Below are 21,589 nucleotides of genomic sequence, written 5' to 3'. Positions count from 1 at the left end.
TAACCATATATATGGACCAAAGATGTTTGAAGCCCATATTATCCAGCCCACTACCCATATCACTTAACCCCAAAACCTGCCTACTTACTACTCAGTTTCGATCAAACTTAGCTTGACCTAGCCCCTGAAATTTCTTCACTTCTTCCCTTTCTTCAGTTCTTCACTACTTTCATGATTTTGATCCCCATTCGGTCATTGCAATCCGAATTCCGAACTGCAGTTCATCATCTTCATTCGTCTTCAGCTCTTCCCAGCTCACTCTTCATTGCTACAACATCATTAATTGATGTAATTCTCTGCAAGTTCAATCACAAGTTCACAACTACTTCGATTTTCCAAAACCCACATGGCTTCGATTCCTTCTATTCCATCAAATTCGAGTACTGGTTCTCTTGGGAATGAGATTATACCTGCAGTACAAAGAGAAGAAGAGGTTCAGTCTCATAATCTTGCCACATCGAAGGAACTCAAGAAAGTTGCTGCAAAGAGAAAGAGGGAACCGGCACAGAAAGGACTAAAGAAACCTCCTCGAAGCTGGGTTTGGGAGCATTTCACCAAGGAGGAGCACCCGCTTATGGGAATTGTTGATGGAAAGGAGCAGCAGGTTGGGCATACCACAAGAGCACAATGTAAGTATTGTCCTACTCACCTAGCATGCAATTCGATTAGTAATGGAACTAGTTCTCTGATAAAGCACATAGAAGTTCTATGCAAGGAATATCAATGTAGAAATCAATTAGCAGGGGGTCAAACTCAGCTTGTTGCTGATGGTTTGGATGATAGTATGGTAGCTAGGCATTGGACTCAAGAAGCTGGCATTCAAGCTGCTACGGTTATGATAGTCATGGATGAAATGCCCTTTAGTGCCATAGAAAGACCCGGGTTTAGGTATTTTTGTAAGGTGACGGTTCCAAAATTTAACGTTCCTTGTAGGAAGGTTATTGTTAAGAATTTTTTGAAGATGTATGAGTTGAAGAAGGAAGAGCTGAAAAGGGAATTAAGTTCTCATTGTGTGTGTTTGACGACCGATACTTGGACATTGCTTCAGAACATTAACTATATGGTCTTAACTGCCCATTTCATAGATAATGGGTGGAAATTGCACAAAAGAGTTATCAATTTCTGTGTGATCCCAAATCATCAGGGAATTACAATAGGAAAGATTTTGGAGTCGTGTTTGAGGGCTTGGTCTATTGAGAGGGTGTTAACTATTTCTGTGGATAATGCTTCCGCAAATAAGCATGCAATAGACTATATCAGGAAAAAAAATGAACACTTGGGAAAAGGGGACTGTTTTGGGAGGTAAATTTCTGCATGTTAGGTGCCTAGCGCACATTCTCAACCTTATTGTGAGGTTTGCTTTGCATTTATTGGACAAAGCTGTTGGTAGTATAAGAAATGCAGTTAGATATGTTAGAAGTAGCTCATCAAGGTTGGATGCATTCAAGGCTTGTTGTGAAAAGGAGGATTGTGAGTCGAAGAAGATTTGTGTGTTGGATGTTCCAACAAGGTGGAATTCCACCTACATTATGTTGGAGACAGCTCTAGGGCTTAAAAAGGCATTTGATAGGCTGCAAGATGATGAGGATGTAAAGTACACGAGTTACTTTGATGAAGATGAAGAGTTGGTTGAGGAGGATGGTGATGAACCAGATGATTTCAGTGTTAATTTGTCTCAAATTAGGACCCGGTCTTCTAGGAAGAGAGTTGGACTGCCTAATGAGGCAGATTGGGCCAAGGCAGTGGTGTTCACCAAATTTTTAAAGGTGTTTTACGAAGTTACTTTGAGAGTTAGTGCCACAAAACACCCTACCTCACTTAATGCTTTCCATGATATTGTTGCAATACATGCTAAAATTGAAGAATTGTTTACGCAGCCTACGGAGTAATGCAAGTGAGACACAAAAAATTCTTTTTCAGATGGCACACAAGATGAGGGCTAAGTATAAAAAATACTTCGGAAAGCTTGAGGACATTAACCAACTTTTGTTGGTTGCATTGGTTTTGGATCCTAGGTATAAGCTTAGGAATGTTGAAAGTATGTGCAAGTGGATGTTGAACATGGAAGATTCGGTAGTGAAGCAAAAAAGTAGTGAGTTGAAAGACTTGGTGGTGACTCTGACTGATTTGTATGCTGCTGCTAATGGTCCTTCAGGTTCACAAAAGACCAAATCAATGTCATCATCTGATGTCACTCAAGTTGGTGGCAGTAGCCATGTGAGTGGAAAGATGGCAGATATGCTTTGGGATTGAGAGAAAGAGCTTGAAGATGGTGATGCTGTTGTTGTGAACAACGAGGTTGAAAGGTACCTTCTAGACCCTATAGAAAAGCCCCCCCAAAGGCACTGAATTCAACATGTTAGCATGGTGGAAGCTAAATGGCTCTAAGTATCCGAATCTACAATCTCTCGCCAAAGATGTTCTTGCCATCCAAGTGTCAACCGTGGCAAGTGAATCCGCTTTTAGCACCGGAAAGAGGGTTATAGATCCTCACAGGAGTTCTTTAACTCCAAGATCTGTTGAGGCTTTGATCTGCCTTCAAAACTGGCTGAAATCAGATGCAATAAGTGGCTTGGCTTATGTTCCTACTCCGAAGGAAATGGAATGGTTTGAAGAAGTCGAAAGTGCTCTGCTTCTAATCTTCTATAATTATTTCGCTTATTTGAACTTATTTAACAATGTTCTGTATCACATTATGTTTTAATTGGTTTCACCTATATGTTGCAGAACAAGATCGAGAAGAAAGAGAAAGGAAGGCAAAGGAGAAGGAGAAGCAAGCATCTACATCTACCAAGGCAAGTAAAGTCAGCAGGGCATCCACAAGCACATATGCAGCCAAGTCAGTAGCAAAAGACGTCGAAGTGTCAGCCTAGGCCCTAAGGTGAGATTTATTGATACTGCTTTTCTGGTTTACTGTGAACTGCTGCTGTGAAACTATGTTGGTGGCATTATGTTTGTTGTTTGATGTTTGCTTTGGTTGAAAGACTTGGTCAATGCTTGATGGCTTTGCTGTTTGGTTTGGTTGGTAGCATTGTGATGGCTTTTGATAGGAGCATTTTAATGCGATGTTTTAATAGTTATTTCCTCATATTTTACTTAGTTATTTCCTTAAATAAATAAATTTTAATTTAATTTTTATTTTCTAGGTACATTGGAATAAATGAAGAGAAATGGCAAAAAATGAGGAGTCCTGATGACAATAGGATACCTGGGTGGACTTGGAGAGCCCAAGAACAAGGTCAAGATGTCCTCTACAAAGGTGATATGGATTGGGAGTCATTTTTGGCAAGAAAAGATGGTTAAAAATCAGATTTTGGGTCCGTATTAGATGCAAACTGATTTTAGCCGAATTTCAAGAATATATATGGATAATGACATCTCAATTAAATCCTAAATGCATGATTATGGCCAAAGGGAGACTTCGACAGATAAGGAAGGAGAAATTCAGGAGATTACAACAAGCAGAAAGGTTGAAAACAAGTCCAGATTCATTCCTATTTTCACTCAAGATATGTTGGCTGAAATTAGAGAATAAAATATGCAATTTTAATGTGAAAATCAAGAGAAAATCAAGGGGAGGATATTAAGGATAATGCCATGGAGAGATTTAAGGGAGAAAAGGTCCAAAACAAGTCCAGATTCATTCCTATTTTCACTCAAGATTATTTTGGCCGAAAATTAAGAGAAAAATCAGATAAAATCTTGGGAAAATCAGCAATAATATATTTGGAAAGATTATGGACTTATTTTGGAGCTTTTTGATTGGTTGAGTGACATGGCAGAGCTGACGTGGCATTAATTCATTAGTTGGAGCTCTGTGGTGCAACCAGAAAATTCTTTGGAAATTAAATTCATGAAGCCTTGCCTTCCCTTCCCCTATATATAGCCTCCTCTCTAGACATTTTACAACCACCACCACACCAACAACACACCTCTCCCCTTCACACTTTCATTTAGAAAAATTCTCTCCATTCTCTAGTCTTCAGAAGCTCTGCGTCTTAACCAAGGAGGAGAAGAAGTCATGCAATACATCAAGATCCTAGCCACCATCCATCCTTGTGTCGTCCCTAGAAGATTGCTTGCTTTCAAGGATCTTCAAGTTCTTTGTCTCAAGGCTTGTCATCCATCTTTCACGGTGTATTTCATACTTTCTTTTATTTTCCTTTGTTTGATTCGTAAAGTTATGAATTCTAGTTAACATGACGTTAAGGGCAAAGTTTAAAGCTCATTTATATGTTTTGAAATAAAGTTGTGATTTCTTTATGTTGATTTATATGTTGCTTATGTGAGATTGCTTGATTGATTTTGTTTTACAGAAAACTTTTGCATGTTTATGTTCTTTGGTGGCCAACTTAGGATATATGCATGTAATTGGAGCTAATTTAAGTAGTGAAGGCTTTGGCAAAAGTCGAAATCAATTAAGGAGGATTGCAAATAGGTGAACTTATTCATAACTAGGTTGTGCACTTTGGTTGACATCCTTTCTTTGTTCTTCATGCGTTGAATGTGTTCTTGATTAGCTAGCTTTCTAGACTATAATTGCATGTTCAATAGGATTGATTTAGGTGCTTTCACTTAGATTAATTATTCAAGGAAAGTAAAAAATGGGAAATCGTTTGCTTTCTAAAGTTTCACATGGTCAACTTCTTTCTCATGACATAGAAAATCAACTATAGGAATTGTGATTGGATTTCATTCATATGATTGTGGTTTTGATCTTTGTTACTTGCGTTCCACCCATGTATATATGTTTTTACATTTTCTTTATTTTATTTATTTTAATTTATAATTTATAATCCTAAAACCCCCTTTTGTTTGTTTTATTTTTGTAAATAATACTTTGTACTTATTTTAATTCTTTATTTGTTTTTGCAATTACAAGTGTACCCTCAATCCCCGGTTAGAACAATCCCTATTTACCATATACTAACGATGACATTTTCAGGGTTAAATTGCGCGCTTACTTTTAGGCGTATCAGCTTTGCTAGTTTGTTGTTTGCTTTGGTTTGTTGATTAGTTTGGTTGTGATGGCTTTGCTTTGGTTTGCTGATAAGAAATCAATTTTTCTGTTGTTTTTTTGTTAGAGATTCATGGAATGCAAACTCAAGATCATGTTGGTTTGCATTTTGTAGGAACTAGGAAGACTTAGATCTGCCAGGCAGAGTTGGACCAGCATTCCAACAATCTAGCATTGTTTGTCTCACATTTCTGTGTTATTATTTTCTTCTATTTGTGGCATTTGTGCAAGACTGCAGCTCTGCAAGTTATGTGTAATGTACTACACAGTGCATTGCTTTGATGTTTTCATTGTTCTCTTTTGTTCAATTTGTGACATATGGACATTGTTCCTTGATTCATTGTGATTGTGTAGTGTCTACCACATAGTTCAAGAAGTTCATGAACTGTAATCAGTGTATTGTTGAACTCTTCTTGCTTGAGTATTTGAGTTAAAGACTTCATTCATTGGTTTTCAATGTACTGCATTGATTTTGGCAGTGCATTCCCTATTGCTTGATCACTTGAATGACATTATGTATCAATATTACTGCTTTTGTATATGTACTAGGCCTATTGCTTTTGTATATGTGCTGGAGTGTGGAATTAGGCCTGAAAAAAAATGGCAAAACTGGGGCTTTGACATGCTGCGTGCAGGAACAGGAAAAACTGCATAACCGAACCGAGCAAAACGGTTTAGGCAATGAAAAGTCATGTAACCGAACCGAAAAAACAAAATGGTTCCGGTTCCGGCCAAAAAAGCAAATATGAGGACCGATCCCAGGCCTACTTTTATCTAATATTAGGTTGAAGAAAGAATGAAAATAGTTGTTTAGTTGAGTCTAATACTCGTACGGGACAAGCAATATCAGCCTATTGTATATACATTTGGGGAAAGAAACCCTTCAATTACTATTGATAAAATGATCTTATGTTTGGGCAAGATGACACTGGTGACCGAGATTAGTACTAGATCACTAACAACTGGAGATTGAGTCATTTTATGTTTTACACCATCATTACATTGTATGTATGAGGTTTGCTCTACTGAGATTTAAGCTCACCCCTTTTATGACATTGTGCACATGATACTCTTGAGGGTTAGAACTTAAATTTAGAAAATATGGATCTAGGAGAAGGAGAAATAAACTATTAGCTTGTTGTTTTGGTTTATCTTTGTTCAATAAGGTTTATTTTATAAGCTTGCTTTCGTTTATCTTGTAAGAACAAACTTATGTAATAAAGTGTTTCACAACCAAGTCACCTCTGATTCTTGTTTTTTTATATATTTTTTATTTGCCAAAGTATTTCTTATCTTTGACAACTAAGAGCTATTGACATCCTCACTCGGAAAAAAAAAAAAAAAATCAGATTTCCGGGATAGGGTGTGACAATGACCAAAAGTACTGATTTCACCCTTTTATCTTCCATTTTTCATGGTTTTCTTCTCACCTCATGAACTCGCGTGTTAGTGTATTAAGTAACTATGAGTAGCTAAGTTTTTTGTAGTTAGGGATCGATTTAAGTCCTAGATAAGTTTTATTGGATATTTTGATTTTCAAACTAATATAGTTCTTTCTCTTGGATGATAATTGGTGCATCGTGCGAAAACTATTTATCATTTTTGCCTAATAACTGAGCGATGAGCCATATGTAAATGTGTGACTACCCATATCATTGTATACCTAATTTGTGGGTTGAAAAGTAATGTAGCATTTGTGTGAACATGTTTCAAGAATAACCTTAGAAATCATCAAATATTGGTAAAAATGAAAAGTATTTTAAAAAAAAAGGATGTCTCTATTGGTAAAAATGGGTATTTGTTTCCCGATTATAGAGCTTGTAGCTTTTTGGCCCATTGGATACCCAATAAAATTGCATTTTTGAGCTCGTGGAGCAAATTTTGATGAGGGATGAACAGAAACACATCCAAAAACGCAAATATGAGAATAGTCGGGAGGCTTGTGATAAAGGACTTCAAATGGGGTTTTCTTATTCAGTGAAAGTATAGGAATACTATTATGGGTAAGGATAAGGTAATGGAATTGATAGAGAAATTCATAGACCTAGGTAGGATTGGAGAATTGATCAAGGGAATAGAGACGATGATAGAGATCATAATGAGAAACAGAAGAATTCTATATGGGTAGGCAGTGGTAAGAACACGTTCCCCCAAAAGAATAAGTCGGCAAGTGAGATTGAAAGCGAAGAGCCCTAACAGTTTCTAAGAGATGTCTATGTTTGCGTTCAACAACACCAATTTATTGAGGTGTGTAAGCACAAGAATGTTGAAAAAGAACCGCTTGTTCAAGAAAAAAAATCCTATATAGAAAGAAATTCTACCCCGTTATCAGAACGTATATGTTGAACATGAATTTCAAATTGATTTTTGACATGAGCAAAAAAATTTTGAAGCAGAGGTTGTGTTTCACTCTTGTGACGCATTAAGAAAACTCATGTAAAACAACAAAAATCCTCCATAATATAATGAGCGCCAATGAGTGAGTGAGTCTTATGAAATCCAATCCCCAAACATTACAATGTATAAGAGAAAAACATCAAGAAGTTGATATTGAACTAGAAGAAAAAGGTTGGCGAGTTTGTTTAGTGAAAGGACAAATCTCACACTTATTGCTAGAATCAAAATGAAAATGAAGCAATTTATTTGCTAGATATTGTAAATAAGTAGGAGAGGGATGCCCTAAGGGGCGATTTCAAAGGTCGGAAGAGATGATAAGGTGACAAGCAAAAGACTGTTTAGAGGTCTCCTCGTTGCTTACTGATAGGAGCATAAATGCGACAAATATAGTGTGCAATCTTTTACACTTTTCTAAGCTATTTCCTTTAAAAAGTCAGTTTTAATTTTGTTTTCTTTTTAGGTAGTTCGTGGAGTGATTCAAGAGAAATAGAAGCTGAAAAGGAGCAACGAAGCCGTGGATCACGAAGTACTGATGCAAAGGACCAAGTTTGATCTACCTTTTGGCGGAAATTACAAGGGAAGTCTACGGAAAAAGTTGTGCAAAACAGTTGCTGTAAAGCAGGAAACTGCAGTTTCAGAATTAGCTTTTTGGGAACGGTTTTGAGGAGCCATTCTTGCATTCTTCCAGATGCACCTTTGCAGAAAGGGCCAGCTATTATTAAATAAATGATGTTATACTTCAACAAGAGCCAAATAACTAGTCAAAAGTGTCAATGAAGCAGTAGGAAACTAAGCGCAAAGTAGGCTTCCCGATAAGGCAGGAACTGTCAGCTTTTCACAAAGCTTTTTGGGAGATCTTTTACGGCAACTTTCTTGGAGTTTTTCCAGAAGGTTATTGATCTTTTTTTTTTTTGAAGAAAGGAGGGAATTTTATTACTAGATACGAATAGAATCGTACATGAGGGCATCCGACATGAACTCTGGAGCATTAACAAACCAATCAACATGGACATTGGTCTCATAACTAAAACTAGCGAGTTTATGTGCGACAATATTAGCCTGTCTAGGGACAAAACATAGCTTAAACTCCGTACTTGCAGCTAGTAGAGACTTGAGGTCTATAATCAAGGCACTCAAAGGAGAGAGGTCCACAACTAGTGAGCTTATAGCCTGCACTGCAAACAAACAGTCACTCTCCACGACAGCTCGTGTGATTTGCATAGCCTGTAGCAACTCCAATCCATTCTTCAAGGCAAGTAACTCAACGTGGAGCGGGGAGCTAACAAACTCTATTCTACATGAGAAGCCAACAATAAACTGACCATGAGAGTTTTTAATTACACCCCCCGTACCACCATACTAAACCGAAGGCAGGAAAGAACCATCCACATTCAATTTTACAAAACCATCCTCTGGAGGACTCCACTGCTTTTTAGGTTTCGAACAGTCGTGTTGGGAAGGGACAATAGACCGGTTAGCTTGCATATACTCATCATGACATGCCATAGCAATGGCCACTAGATTGGCACTAGTCCTATTATGCTCACTCCATAATATGTCATTCCTGTGCTTCCACATACTCTAGAGGAGGATCAAGAGTTGGTCAAAAGATGTAGGTGCCAAAGAAGTTACCCAAGCTAGAAGCCATTCTTTCCAACATAGAGTAGACGTAGGAATAGAGAACGGAGGAGCTCCAACAATCTCTCTCGCAACAAAATAGATGTTCTAAGGTTTCCACACCTCTAGAGCAAACCACACACTGTAGTGGACCGGAATATCCTTTGGAGGTTAAAGCAGCTCGAGTTGGGAGGAGATTGTGAACAGCTCTCCACCCAAAGATCGCCACTTTACTAGGGACTTTAGCCCTCCATAAGGCTTTCCAAATGGGACCATATGGGTCCCCAATAGATGTAGAAGCATAGATATTGCCAATAGAGAAATCACAAGCAACCCTATAAGCGGACTTGACAGAGAAGTTCCCTCTTTTCTCAAGCTTCCACGACAGTCAATCATTGCCAAAACGATGACTCAATGGAATAGAAAGAACTTGGTCTACCACCTGAGGCTCAAAGCAAGCATGAACAGCTGCATGGTCCCAAGTCAAGGAATCACCATTAATCAAATCAGAAACTCTATCAAAAACACAGTCTTTCGGTCGAGATAAAGAATGATGAGAGACATTTGGGATCCACTCATCGTCCCAAATGTTAACTAGCTGCCCGTCATCAACCCTCCAAGACAACCTTGCTTGTAAAACCGGTCGAGCCTCCATTAAACTCCTCCATGAATATGAAGGGCGCTCACCCATATCTGCTGTGAGAAAGGTTCCAAATGGATAGTAAACTGCTTTAAACACTCTGGCCACAAGTGACTCAGGTTTAGAGAGCATCCTCCAACCCTGTTTTGAAAGCATGGCCAAGTTATGAGCATGTAGATGTTTGAATCCCATGCCTCCGTGCGTTTTAGGTAGGCACATTCTTTCCCATGATCTCCAATGTATTCTTTTTTTCTCCTCTGTACTACCCCAAAAGAATTGACAACACAACTATTGTAGCTCATTGCACATAGACTTAGGGAGAGCATAACAGTTCATGACATAATTAGGCAAAGTTTGAGCAACCGCCTTAATCAAAAATTCCTTACCTCCAGAACTCAGAATCTTGGATCGCCAACTAATGTGCTTCTTTGACAGTCTCTCTTTTAAGGAAAGATAGCTTTCTTGTTGTGCCCAATATGGATAGGCAAGCCAAGGTATAAACCATGTTCTTTAACACACTGCACCCCAAGAATAGCTGCAAGATTATCCCTGTTCTGCAAACTAACATTACCACTAAACACCACACTAGATTTCTGCAAATTAAAATGTTGTCCAAAGGCTCGAGCATACACTGAGAGTATCTTTTTAAAAGCTTGACATTCCCGGACTGAGACTTCCCCAAAGAGAAAACAATCATTTGCAAAAAGTAGATGATGAATGGTGGGAGCACTAGGGGCCAGGGTTAAGCCTCTGATAGTGCCATTCTAAAAAAGAAGATGAAATCAAGGCTGAGAGTCCTTCTACGCACAAAATAAACAAGTATAGAGATAAGGGGTCTCCTTGTCGGATACATCTGGTGGGCAATATAAAACCTGTGGGAGCACCATTTATTAAAATAGAGTAACTGACAGATTTCACAGTGGTTAATACAATAGATACCCAACTTCTACAAAAACCCAACCTGAGAATGACAGCTTCAAGATACTGCCATTCTAAACGATCATATGCTTTTGAAATGTCCAGTTTTAGAGAAAAAAAACACTCAGCCTGCCTACGAAGCTTTTTCATAAAGTGAGCAATCTCCGTAGCAACCAAAGTATTATCCAAAACTAATATACCTGGAACAAAAGCACTCTCTAACGGGGAAATAATGTGAGGCAGAATTGTCTTGAGTCTATTGGCCAAGACCTTGGAAGCTATCTTGTACACCACGTTACATAACGCAATCGGTCTCAAATCAGAAGGAAGTTTCGGTTCCTTGATCTTCGGTATAAGAGTAAGATGTCTAAAGTTGGATTCCTGGGAGATATTACCCGTACTCAACAGTTCCCTAACTGCACAACAGACGTCATGTCTTACCACGTTCCAAAATTTCTGGAAGAAACATGGGGACATCCGTTAGGACCTGGTGATTTTGAGGGATGCATTTGAAACAAAGCCTTCTTGATCTCATCATCAGAGTATGGGGCTATAAGACTAGAGTTCATCTCTTCTGATACTTTGGGTTGCAAGCAATCCAACACAACGTTAAGTGCTACCGGTTCCGAGGTATCTGCCCTAAATATAGAGTCATAGTAGTGGAGCAATATCTCCGAGACCTCTCCTGATGTAGAAGTCCATTGCCTCGATGCATTAGTGAGAACCTTAATACGGTTTCTGCATCTACGATTCGAAGCCCGTCAATTAAAAAAACCAGTATTATGGTCCCCTTCCTTTAACCATTGAATCCTGGAACGTTGTCTCCAATAAGTTTCATTAGCAGTAAGTAACTGATTCAACCTGAATTGGAGAGCTCTTTGCTCATCAAAATGACTCGACTCAAAATTCTTCCTCATCAAGTCATCTAACTTGCCTTGAATCAATCGCATCTCGGTCTATCTCTGTTGGTAGACTCCAGAATGCCATTTCATGAATAGTTGTCCCGTGTGCTTGATCTTCCTGCCAACTTGGAGCATGGGATCCCCAATAGTGGGGAGCGTCCAACCCTGTTCAACAATGTTAGTACAATCTACATGAGCCAACCACATCTCCTCAAAACAAAAAGCCTTTGGGTTTCGGTTCGATAAGGCTGGTTCAGGATTCACCTCAATTAAGATAGGGCAGTGATTAGATTGATTGAGAGGAAGGGTGATAACTCAGGAGAAAGGATAGAGGTCTCTCCATTGCACTGTTTGGCAGGCCTGATCAAGTCTATCCTTAGTGAAACAATTAGACCACGTACAACGTGATCCAATAAACCCCATATCGATCAAATCACTATCAACCAGTGCTTGTCTAAATCTGTGTATTTTTGCTACAGGCCTAGGAGGACCTCCTGACTTATCTGCATAACATAGTATCTCATTGAAATCGCCGGCAACCAACCAAGGCAAATGGGACTGAGAAGCTAACAACCGGAGGAGATTCCATGTGATGTCCCTATTCACTATAGTAGCCACTCCATAAATACCAGTGAATCGAAAGACTCCTGCAGAACCTACAACACCAACCTCAACATCAATATGGTTGGCTGAAGAGGTTCTGAAATGAACTGAGAGCTCATTATGCCAGAAGAGAGCTAAGCCATGACAATCATCCTCCTTAGGGGCACAAACGAAACCATCAAAGCCTATTCGGTGTTGAACTGCCGTCAACAGATCTGGAGAAGTCAATGTTTCGGAGAGAAAGATAAGACTAGGGTTTTGTTGTCGAACAATACTGACAAGAGCATCTTGTTTAGGGTTTAGGGTTTAGGGTTTCTGTGTTGTTGAGGCCCCTACAGCTCCAAAACAGAACTTTGAAGTGCTGCATAAGACCGGGGAAGGTGAGTTCCAGCCGCCAGCCGATCTAGAGTATCGCTACGGATGAGAGGGTTGCTCTCCTAAGGTTAACTCCGATAATTTTTAGAAGGTTATTGATCATTCTAGAAGATATGATGTCATATATCACGTGGGAGTCAAGAACCATCCAGAAACTTGGCAAAACAAAGTCGTTCCTTGTCCAAGAAGGAAGCTTCATAGACAGAAATTGAATCCTAGTCAAAACAGGGCATTTTGGCCGAGACTCTTCTTTGGACGGATTTCTTGGGCATTTTTGGAAGGTTATTGCTGCTGCAAATATCAAGGAGAGTCCTAGAATGATTCCTCAAGATTTTGGGAAGATTACTAAAGCTTGAAAATCATTTAATTGTGCACCAATTGAAGGAATCCTCAAGCAACTAGGGGAGGCTTTCAAAGCAGAATTGGAAAAGGGAACTTGGGGCTGTGTATTCCATATATATAGAGGCTCTGAAAACATTGCAAACCACTACCCTACAGCGCCATCTTCTGCTCCTAAACCCTAGTACACAAAGTCTTAAAATTCCCAAGTCTTCAAGAGCAAAAACCGTGCACATCATCATCATTCTTCCACCAAGCTTAGCCGTGATCATCTTGAAGGAGTGCTTGCGTCCAAGGCTGCCTAAAAGTGAATTCGTGGCTCTCATATTCTCCCTTTTACGGTTTTTATCTTCTTGTAATCGAATATTCATGTTTTTATTTGTTGAATTTAAGACTATGTGTGGCTAGTTACTTTTTGTTAGGGGCGAGGTTTGAAGCCCCAATTATGTAGAACATATGTTTATTTAAATCTAGTTTCTTGATCTTTGGTGTGAATTGATTGTTTATTTCTGCTTGATTGAAAACTTTTATGTGTTTATGTTCTTTGGGTTGACACTTGGGATATATGCATGTAATTGGAGTTAGGTTTAGAAAATTCACCTAATCGTCTTGTTTTCTAATCCACAAGTATGCAAGGCTTTGGACAAAAGCTAATGTTTTAAACAACTAGAAGAGCATGCTAGGTAGGCTTTCCACACTAGACTGCAACTCTATAACCAATCGTTTCCATGAGATCCTAATGCTTCAAATATGTTGACACTATATGTGTTGTTGATAGGATAGCGTTCTATACCTTGATTGCATGTTTGATAGGCTTAGCTATTGTGCGTTCACGTAGACTAAGTAATTAGGGAAACATTAATAAGGGACATGATCTGCTCCGACTTGTTTCTTGGTTGGTTTTTGTTCACACCTTAGTAATTGAAACTAGGTTAACTTAACATTGTTCGGAAATAATTGGTGGTGGATTTCCGAGTCTCTAACGTTTTCTCCATCTTATTTTTCTCAAACTTAAAATCGAAATTGCTTTCTTTGTTTTCCTCTTATTTTCGTAAAACCTAAAAACCCCCCAAAACATTTATTTTTCTTTTCTTTTTCTATTTCGTTGCTTCTTCTCTCCTTCTCCCTTTTCTGCGTTTGTTTTCTTTTACTTAGCTAGTTTCTTTGTTTATTTGATTTATGTTCTTTGTTAGTTAGCTTAGTTTATTTTTATTTTTTGTACATACCCCCAACAATATGGAGTATTTACTACATCACCAAGCATAAGTAACACCTACTTAGGGACATCCACAAGACATGGCAAGGCCCAACCGAGACATGCATCGTGTAGCCCTATGTTCAGGCTACGCGGCGGTATCCGGAAGTCACAAATCCGCCACCGGGAAGCCACCTTTCCGCCCTTGCCAAGATGCCCCCATAACATAGCTTTCTACATGTTAAATAGACTAGAATAGTAACTTTGCTTGTCCCACATCGAAGAACAAGTAAATGAGAAGCATTCCTTCATCTATAAAAGGAATGCCTCCTCCCACAATCAACACATTCATTACATCTCTTGTAATCTTGTTAGGCCGCAAGGCTCGACACACTAGTATAGCTTTCAAGTGGACGTAGTCTCCCGCTCATGCGGAGGCGAACCACTATACTTCGCTTGTGTCATTCTCTCTCTCTCTCTCTCTCCCTCCCTCACTAAAGCTAACTAGAGATCCCAACGGATCCAAACGTTAACATTGGCGCCGTCTGTGGGAAGCCAACACAAAGGCTTCGTCACTTACCATTGAGTTAAGTCATCTTAACCGAGCTCAAAATAATTTCTTTCTTTGAGTTATACAATTGAAATCCTTAACGGTAACTTGTTCCATCGGGGTCGGTCAACGCCCGGCGGAGTCAATCAACGCTGACCAACTCCGGTCAACGCCAACCCAAAGTGGTCAACGCTGAACCACTCAAAAAAAAAAAAAAAAATTTTGGCGGCAAAATCTTCTCTGGACACCCAGAGAATTACTGTGGCCACCCTCCTTCCCTGCATCAAGCCGCCAGCATTAGCGGCCAACACAGGCTCCGCCACACTTCTTCAACGGCAAAAGCTCCGCCAAGAACTACCATCTTCATCAGCCAACCGGCATCTCCGCCAAACCGCCGGCGAGCAAAGCCCAGCGCACTCCGCTGGCACCATCACAGCTCCGTCAGCGACAACCCGGTCCGCCAGGAGACGCTAGCGGCAAAACCTCCGCCGGCAGGCCGGTACACTGCGTTAGCAATGTTTGCCGGATAGCTTCACCGCTAGCCTAACCTTCCTCCGCCAGATCCAACCAGCAGCAAGGCCAGCACCTCTGCTGATGTTGCACCACCAGCAGCCAAGGATCCATCAGCGGCAATTCCACCGCCCAACTCCTCTGCTCACGGCAGCAACCGCTGACCCAGTCCGCCGGAAATGTTCGCCACCAAGCTCCAGCTTCCGCCGAACTCCATGTTCCGCCGGACCCCAGTTCTGCAGCTCTGGTCCTCTCTGTTCCGCCGAACCAGCTCTGCCTGACTCTTCTTCTCAACACCGCCTCCGCTCCGCCGGACTCCGTTGAGCAATCCCTGCTGCAAGTTGCACCTCCAAGTGCACACCAGGCTCCGCCGAACTCCCCCGCTAGGAGTCACCGGCGGCACACCACCGCCCAACTCGCAGCTCTGCCAGCCGCAACTCCGAGGCTCTGCCCAACCTGCAGCTCCAGGGCTCCGCCTAGCTTCGCCGCTGGGAGTTCCCCCGCCCAACTTGCATCCCCGCCGAACCGGTGATCCGCCGAACTGTAGCCCTCCGCCAAGCAAAATACCGCCATAACCCAGGCCTCCGCTAAACAAGGTACTGTTCTTGGATCATTACTCAGCTAAACAGCTCCGCCACCGCCACGCTGTGGCACCAACATCGGTGAACAGCTCTAGTGACACCAGCGGCAAACGCTATCGCTGGACACCCAATCCAAATTTTGCTTGGAGACCCATGGCAACTCTGATCTTCTCTTCGATCATCTCCGATCAGCGGTACAATATATATATATATATATATTCCGCTGATTCACTTGGGATACCCAGAAAACCTCTCTGGACACCATCCACCTTCAGTCATCATCCTCCGCTCGGCAAGGCTAGCGCCGGTATCAATCACAGCTCACAGCCTTGAATCTCCGCCAGGAGTCCCCACTGAGTCTCTGGGAGGGGCTCCGCTGTCCATGATAGCCAGGCAACACCGCTGGGTGACCTCCGCCGGATGGGCTCCGATGAGCAACTCCACAGCAGAACCATCTCTGCCAAAACTCCGCTGGCCCAAAATCTCCGCCAGACACATCCGGCGGCAAAAACACCTCCATTCATGGCTTCCAGCTTTAGCTTTCGATTTCTCTCCCTTCACAACAGTCAACAAGCTAAGTCCACAGATGCTCTGCTCTTCTCCTATCTTTATTGAAAGGCATCCATTGGAATTATGATTGCACACCACGTGCTCATGTGTGAAACAACATGATTAGTTTGCTGCCACCCATTACCTCTTACGTTATCTGCTCATTGTGATATACATATATCATGGGCACCACATGCATATTTCTGTCCTACACATAATTAATTATGAGTACAACATGATACATACCATACTAGACATCATGATATGCTACCATGGGAAGCATAACTAAGTGGCACGTGGCCTTGACTTCTCTTAGCTCAAGTGCATGTGCATGCATCAACTTTATCTCTGCAGCAAAACCGAGCATCAACTTTCTTTGACTAAACTATGTCACAAGTACTTATGTGATGCACATGATGATCTGATATAATGAAAAGCATAATTGTCATGCAATCCCTACACCTGTCCATTTGACATATATAATTATATATGCCTAGCATCTTCGTTCTAAAATGATAAATGACTATACTGCCTATATTGTTTGTTTTGTCAAAAGCATGCACAAACTTGGTCATATATAATTATATATGCAGCAACACCGAGCCTTTGATATTATGCATGTGCTCTTGCCTAAACAATCTAGGCTACGTCATGGGCACCGACAATCTACCTATATGGCTACATATTTTATTAGCTCCTTCTGGCCCTAGCTTGATCTGCTTCTTGAGATATATATATATATATATATATATATATATGAACATATGAAGGTATATATATATATATGAACATATGAAGGCCACACGCTTCTATTTACGCAACTGAACTGCTATATGAGCTACATATCTTTTCTGAGCATTGTAGACCATAAGTTTACTATTTTTTAAAGCTTGCTGCCATGGTTTCATAACCACTTCACCCATGCCAGGCGGGTGGGTAATGACACTGTTCCTTTTGTGAAATAGTAACATCACTATGATCACCACCGTGACATTCTCAAATATGTGTACATTCAATCTTTATTGTACATATTTACTCAATTTTATTCCTCGGTCGGTTCATTGATATGGATAAATTGCTAATCATTTACCTTATGTTAAGGAGACACAACCACCGAGTACCGCTTCAATTAACGAGCCTCCTACTATGGTGCTTCGCCGGGACAATAGGAGCGTCATGCTTGGACAACTCCAATATAATTTTGATACTTATATCAATTCCACCTCCAACCTGCTCCAAATCGACATAAGATAAGTAACTATATCTTATCTTTTACGCTCTTTCAAATTGAGCTAATGCCATGCCAATCACATGCTTTTACTACTTCCAAGCATGCTTATAGAATATCACACTTGGTGTATCTCTACATGTTTCCATAACTTTTAAGCATGCCAACAACATTTTGTAGATTTGGCAACGCCTTCTAGGCCTTACATGCTAGATATGCCATGCTTCACATACCGATCTCAATGATCCATTAGCATATCTACAAAAATGCAAAAATGATATTAGCATCCACATTACAAGTACATGCTATACACATATGACATGCTTCTATTTTAATTGCAAAATTAAATAAGTATGGGACACTCAAACAAAATATTATTACTTGCTCTATGTGTTTATCATTTTTCATTCAACCGCCAAGCGGTAAGGCAACGCCTCATAATGACAATGACCGCTACGCGGCATTGCAGTCAAGTTTCTCTTTCGAGAAAACAGCTAGGGACTAGTTAACACAGCCCACGGCAGCCATTGATCCGGCAGTTAACCCCGACGCTTGGGTATCTAAGATTGGGCTCGCTACCCAACACCCTCTGCTCCGCGCAGCTCCCCTCATCAAACAATTTTCCGACCATACGGAGGTCTATAGCCAGGAGTGGGGGACTCCCTGGCGGGCCTAGCAGGGGCCCACCCGAAAGGGCAAAAGCGTTCGCTCCAACAATTCTAGATGGACGACGCACTCGCACTAATTATGCTTGATATACGGCACAAAGCTACGCTTTGGTATCAACCCGCAAGAACACCCTCCTTGACTGGGGACTTCGGGGACTTGTACATACAGCCTAGCATAATTAGCAACGGTCACGCTCATGCCTCAGGGCATCACCTTCGAGCTACCCGTTAAAGCCTCATGGCAACGCCAGGCTTTCGCGCTCGTGCCTCAGCGGCACCGCCAGGCTTTCGCGCTCGTGCCTCAGCGGCACCGCCACGATTTCGCGCTCGTGCCTCAGCGGCACCGCCACGATTTCGCGCTCGTGCCTCAGCGGCACCGCCAGGCTTTCGCGCTCGTGCCTCAGCGGCACCGCCAGGCTTTCGCGCTCGTGCCTCAGCGGCACCGCCAGGCTTTCGCGCTCGTGCCTCAGCGGCACCGCCACGATTTCGCGCTCGTGCCTCAGCGGCACCGCCAGGTTCCGCTCATGCCTTCCCGGCACCCCCGAGCTTCCGCTCACGCCTTCGCGGCACCCCGAGCTTCCGCTCACGCCTTCGCGGCACCCTTGAGCTTCCGCTCACGAGCTCCCGCTCACGCCTTCGCGGCACCCTTGAGCTTCCGCTCACGAGCTTCCGCTCACGCCTTCGCGGCACCCCGAGCTTCCGCTCACGCCTTCGCGGCACCCTTGAGCTTCCGCTCACGAGCTCCCGCTCACGCCTTCGCGGCACCCTTGAGCTTCCGCTCACGAGCTCCCGCTCACGCCTTCGCGGCACCCTTGAGCTTCCGCTCACGAGCTCCCGCTCACGCCTTCGCGGCACCCTTGAGCTCCCGCTCACGCCTTCGCGGCACCCTTGAGCTCCCGCTCACGCCTTCGCGGCACCCTTGAGCTTCCGCTCACGAGCTCCCGCTCACGCCTTCGCGGCACCCTTGAGCTTCCGCTCACGAGCTTCCGCTCACGCCTTCCCGGCAACCCCGAGCTTCCGCTCACGCCTTCGCGGCACCCCGAGCTTCCGCTCACGCCTTCGCGGCACCCTTGAGCTTCCGCTCACGCCTTCGCGGCACCCTTGAGCTTCCGCTCACGAGCTCCCGCTCACGCCTTCGCGGCACCCTTGAGCTTCCGCTCACGAGCTTCCGCTCACGCCTTCGCGGCACCCCGAGCTTCCGCTCACGCCTTCGCGGCACCCTTGAGCTTCCGCTCACGCCTTCGCGGCACCCTTGAGCTTCCGCTCACGAGCTCCCGCTCACGCCTTCGCGGCACCCTTGAGCTTCCGCTCACAAGCTCCCGCTCACGCCTTCGCGGCACCCTTGAGCTCCCGCTCACGCCTTCGCGGCACCCTTGAGCTCCCGCTCACGCCTTCGCGGCACCCTTGAGCTTCCGCTCACGAGCTCCCGCTCACGCCTTCGCGGCACCCTTGAGCTTCCGCTCACGCCTTCCCGGCACCCCCGAGCTTCCGCTCATGCCTTCCCGGCACCACGAGCTGCCGCTCATGCCTTCCCGGCACCCACGAGCTTCCCGATCATGCCTTCCCGGCACCCCGAGCTTCCGCTCATGCCTTCCCGGCACCCACGAGCTTCCGCTCAAGAGCTTTCCGCTCATGCCTTCCCGGCACCCACGAGCTTCCCGCTCATGCCTTCCCGGCACCCCGAGCTTCTGCTCATGCCTTCCCGGCACCCACGAGCTTCCGCTCAAGAGCTTTCCGCTCATGCCTTCCCGGCACCACGAGCTTCCGCTCATGCCTTCCCGGCACCCCGAGCTTCCGCTCATGCCTTCCCGGCAACCCCGAGCTTCCCGCTCATGCCTTCCCGGCACCCCGAGCTTCCGCTCATGCCTTCCCAGCAACCCTTGAGCTTCCGCTCACGAGCTTTCCGCTCATGCCTTCCCGGCACCCACGAGCTTCCGCTCACGAGCTTCCGCTCACGAGCTTCGGCTCATGCCTTCCCGGCAACCCACGAGCTTCCCGCTCATGCCTTCCCGGCAACCCCGAGTGTTTCGCTCATGCCTGCCCGGCAATCCTCGAACTTTACACTCATGTCTACTCGACACACCACACGTTAATGGAACATTGAATTCTTCTACCATTTGTCGCCCGTGACAAATTGAATTCTTTTCTCGTTCCATTAGTATGAGCGACAACCAAACAAACTTAAGCGTTAACGTATTCATCATTCACGAATTACAAACGTTTACCTTCGCAGCGCTCATACAACTTACATTTATCATATGCAATCCATATGCTCACACGACCATACGCGCTCTCGAGTTTGTACGTCATATTTGATCGTACTCGGCGCCATTCGCATGTATACATCAACATGTATCACGCACCCCATACGTTCATATATGCCAACGCATATCATTGCAACTCACATTTGTTGCCCAATGCAACGAGCATTCTACATATGCCTGTTTTTTGTCTTTGTTGTGCAGGTTAACGAGTTCCTTCTTGCTTACGGAGTTCGGGGACTTGTAGGGGCTCCGTGCCGCCCGGTTACTTATGCTTGATGACTTCGTGGTTATAACTCCCCAACCAAGAAGCTCCTCTTGCTCGGGGACTTCGGGGACTTGTACATACCCCCAACAATATGGAGTATTTACTACATCACCAAGCATAAGTAACACCTACTTAGGGACATCCACAAGACATGGCAAGGCCCAACCGAGACATGCATCGTGTAGCCCTATGTTCAGGCTACGCGGCGGTATCCGGAAGTCACAAATCCGCCACCGGGAAGCCACCTTTCCGCCCTTGCCAAGATGCCCCCATAACATAGCTTTCTACATGTTAAATAGACTAGAATAGTAACTTTGCTTGTCCCACATCGAAGAACAAGTAAATGAGAAGCATTCCTTCATCTATAAAAGGAATGCCTCCTCCCACAATCAACACATTCATTACATCTCTTGTAATCTTGTTAGGCCGCAAGGCTCGACACACTAGTATAGCTTTCAAGTGGACGTAGTCTCCCGCTCATGCGGAGGCGAACCACTATACTTCGCTTGTGTCATTCTCTCTCTCTCTCTCTCTCCCTCCCTCACTAAAGCTAACTAGAGATCCCAACGGATCCAAACGTTAACATTTTTCTTTGGGATTAATTTGTTACTCTCAATCTCTAGCATCGAACGATCCTTACTTACTTTATATTGCTAACGACTACATTTTGAAGTTGAGCGTCTATTTTGGGTGTATCACTTACCCACACCAATTATCATTTCAAAGCCATGTCCTACAAAATACACCAAGATGGAAAAAAAGTTACCAAACAATATAAGTCATCTATAATTCTTCCAACAAATAAAAGATTGACATTAAATGAGTGCACACATGAATAAAATATTTCAGAAAAGTCTTCATTGATTTTAATTGATCCCTTCATGGAAATATGAGCCTTGGTACCACTAGGCAAAGAAACTGGTGGCAATAAAGTATCCTTGTAACTACTTGTGAACAACTTTGATAAATTA

General features: G+C 43.2%; 1 protein-coding gene across 1 annotated transcript; it reads left to right on the top strand.

Annotated features, from left to right (window-relative positions):
- Window positions 1–346: 346 nt before the first annotated feature.
- LOC112198614 (zinc finger BED domain-containing protein RICESLEEPER 1-like) lies at window positions 347–2,253 on the top strand. Its single transcript, XM_024339758.1, has 3 exons — window positions 347–1,302; window positions 1,391–1,790; window positions 1,921–2,253. The coding sequence occupies exons 1-3, from the start codon at window positions 347–349 to the stop codon at window positions 2,251–2,253; spliced, it is 1,689 nt and encodes a 562-aa protein (XP_024195526.1).
- The last annotated feature ends 19,336 nt before the right edge of the window (window positions 2,254–21,589 follow it).

This window comes from Rosa chinensis, chromosome 4 (assembly GCF_002994745.2).
Source record: "Rosa chinensis cultivar Old Blush chromosome 4, RchiOBHm-V2, whole genome shotgun sequence".
NCBI classification, from domain to species: domain Eukaryota; kingdom Viridiplantae; phylum Streptophyta; class Magnoliopsida; order Rosales; family Rosaceae; genus Rosa; species Rosa chinensis.
The sequence above is the reverse complement of the archived record's forward strand: the minus strand, read 5'-3'. Positions and strand labels throughout refer to the sequence as shown.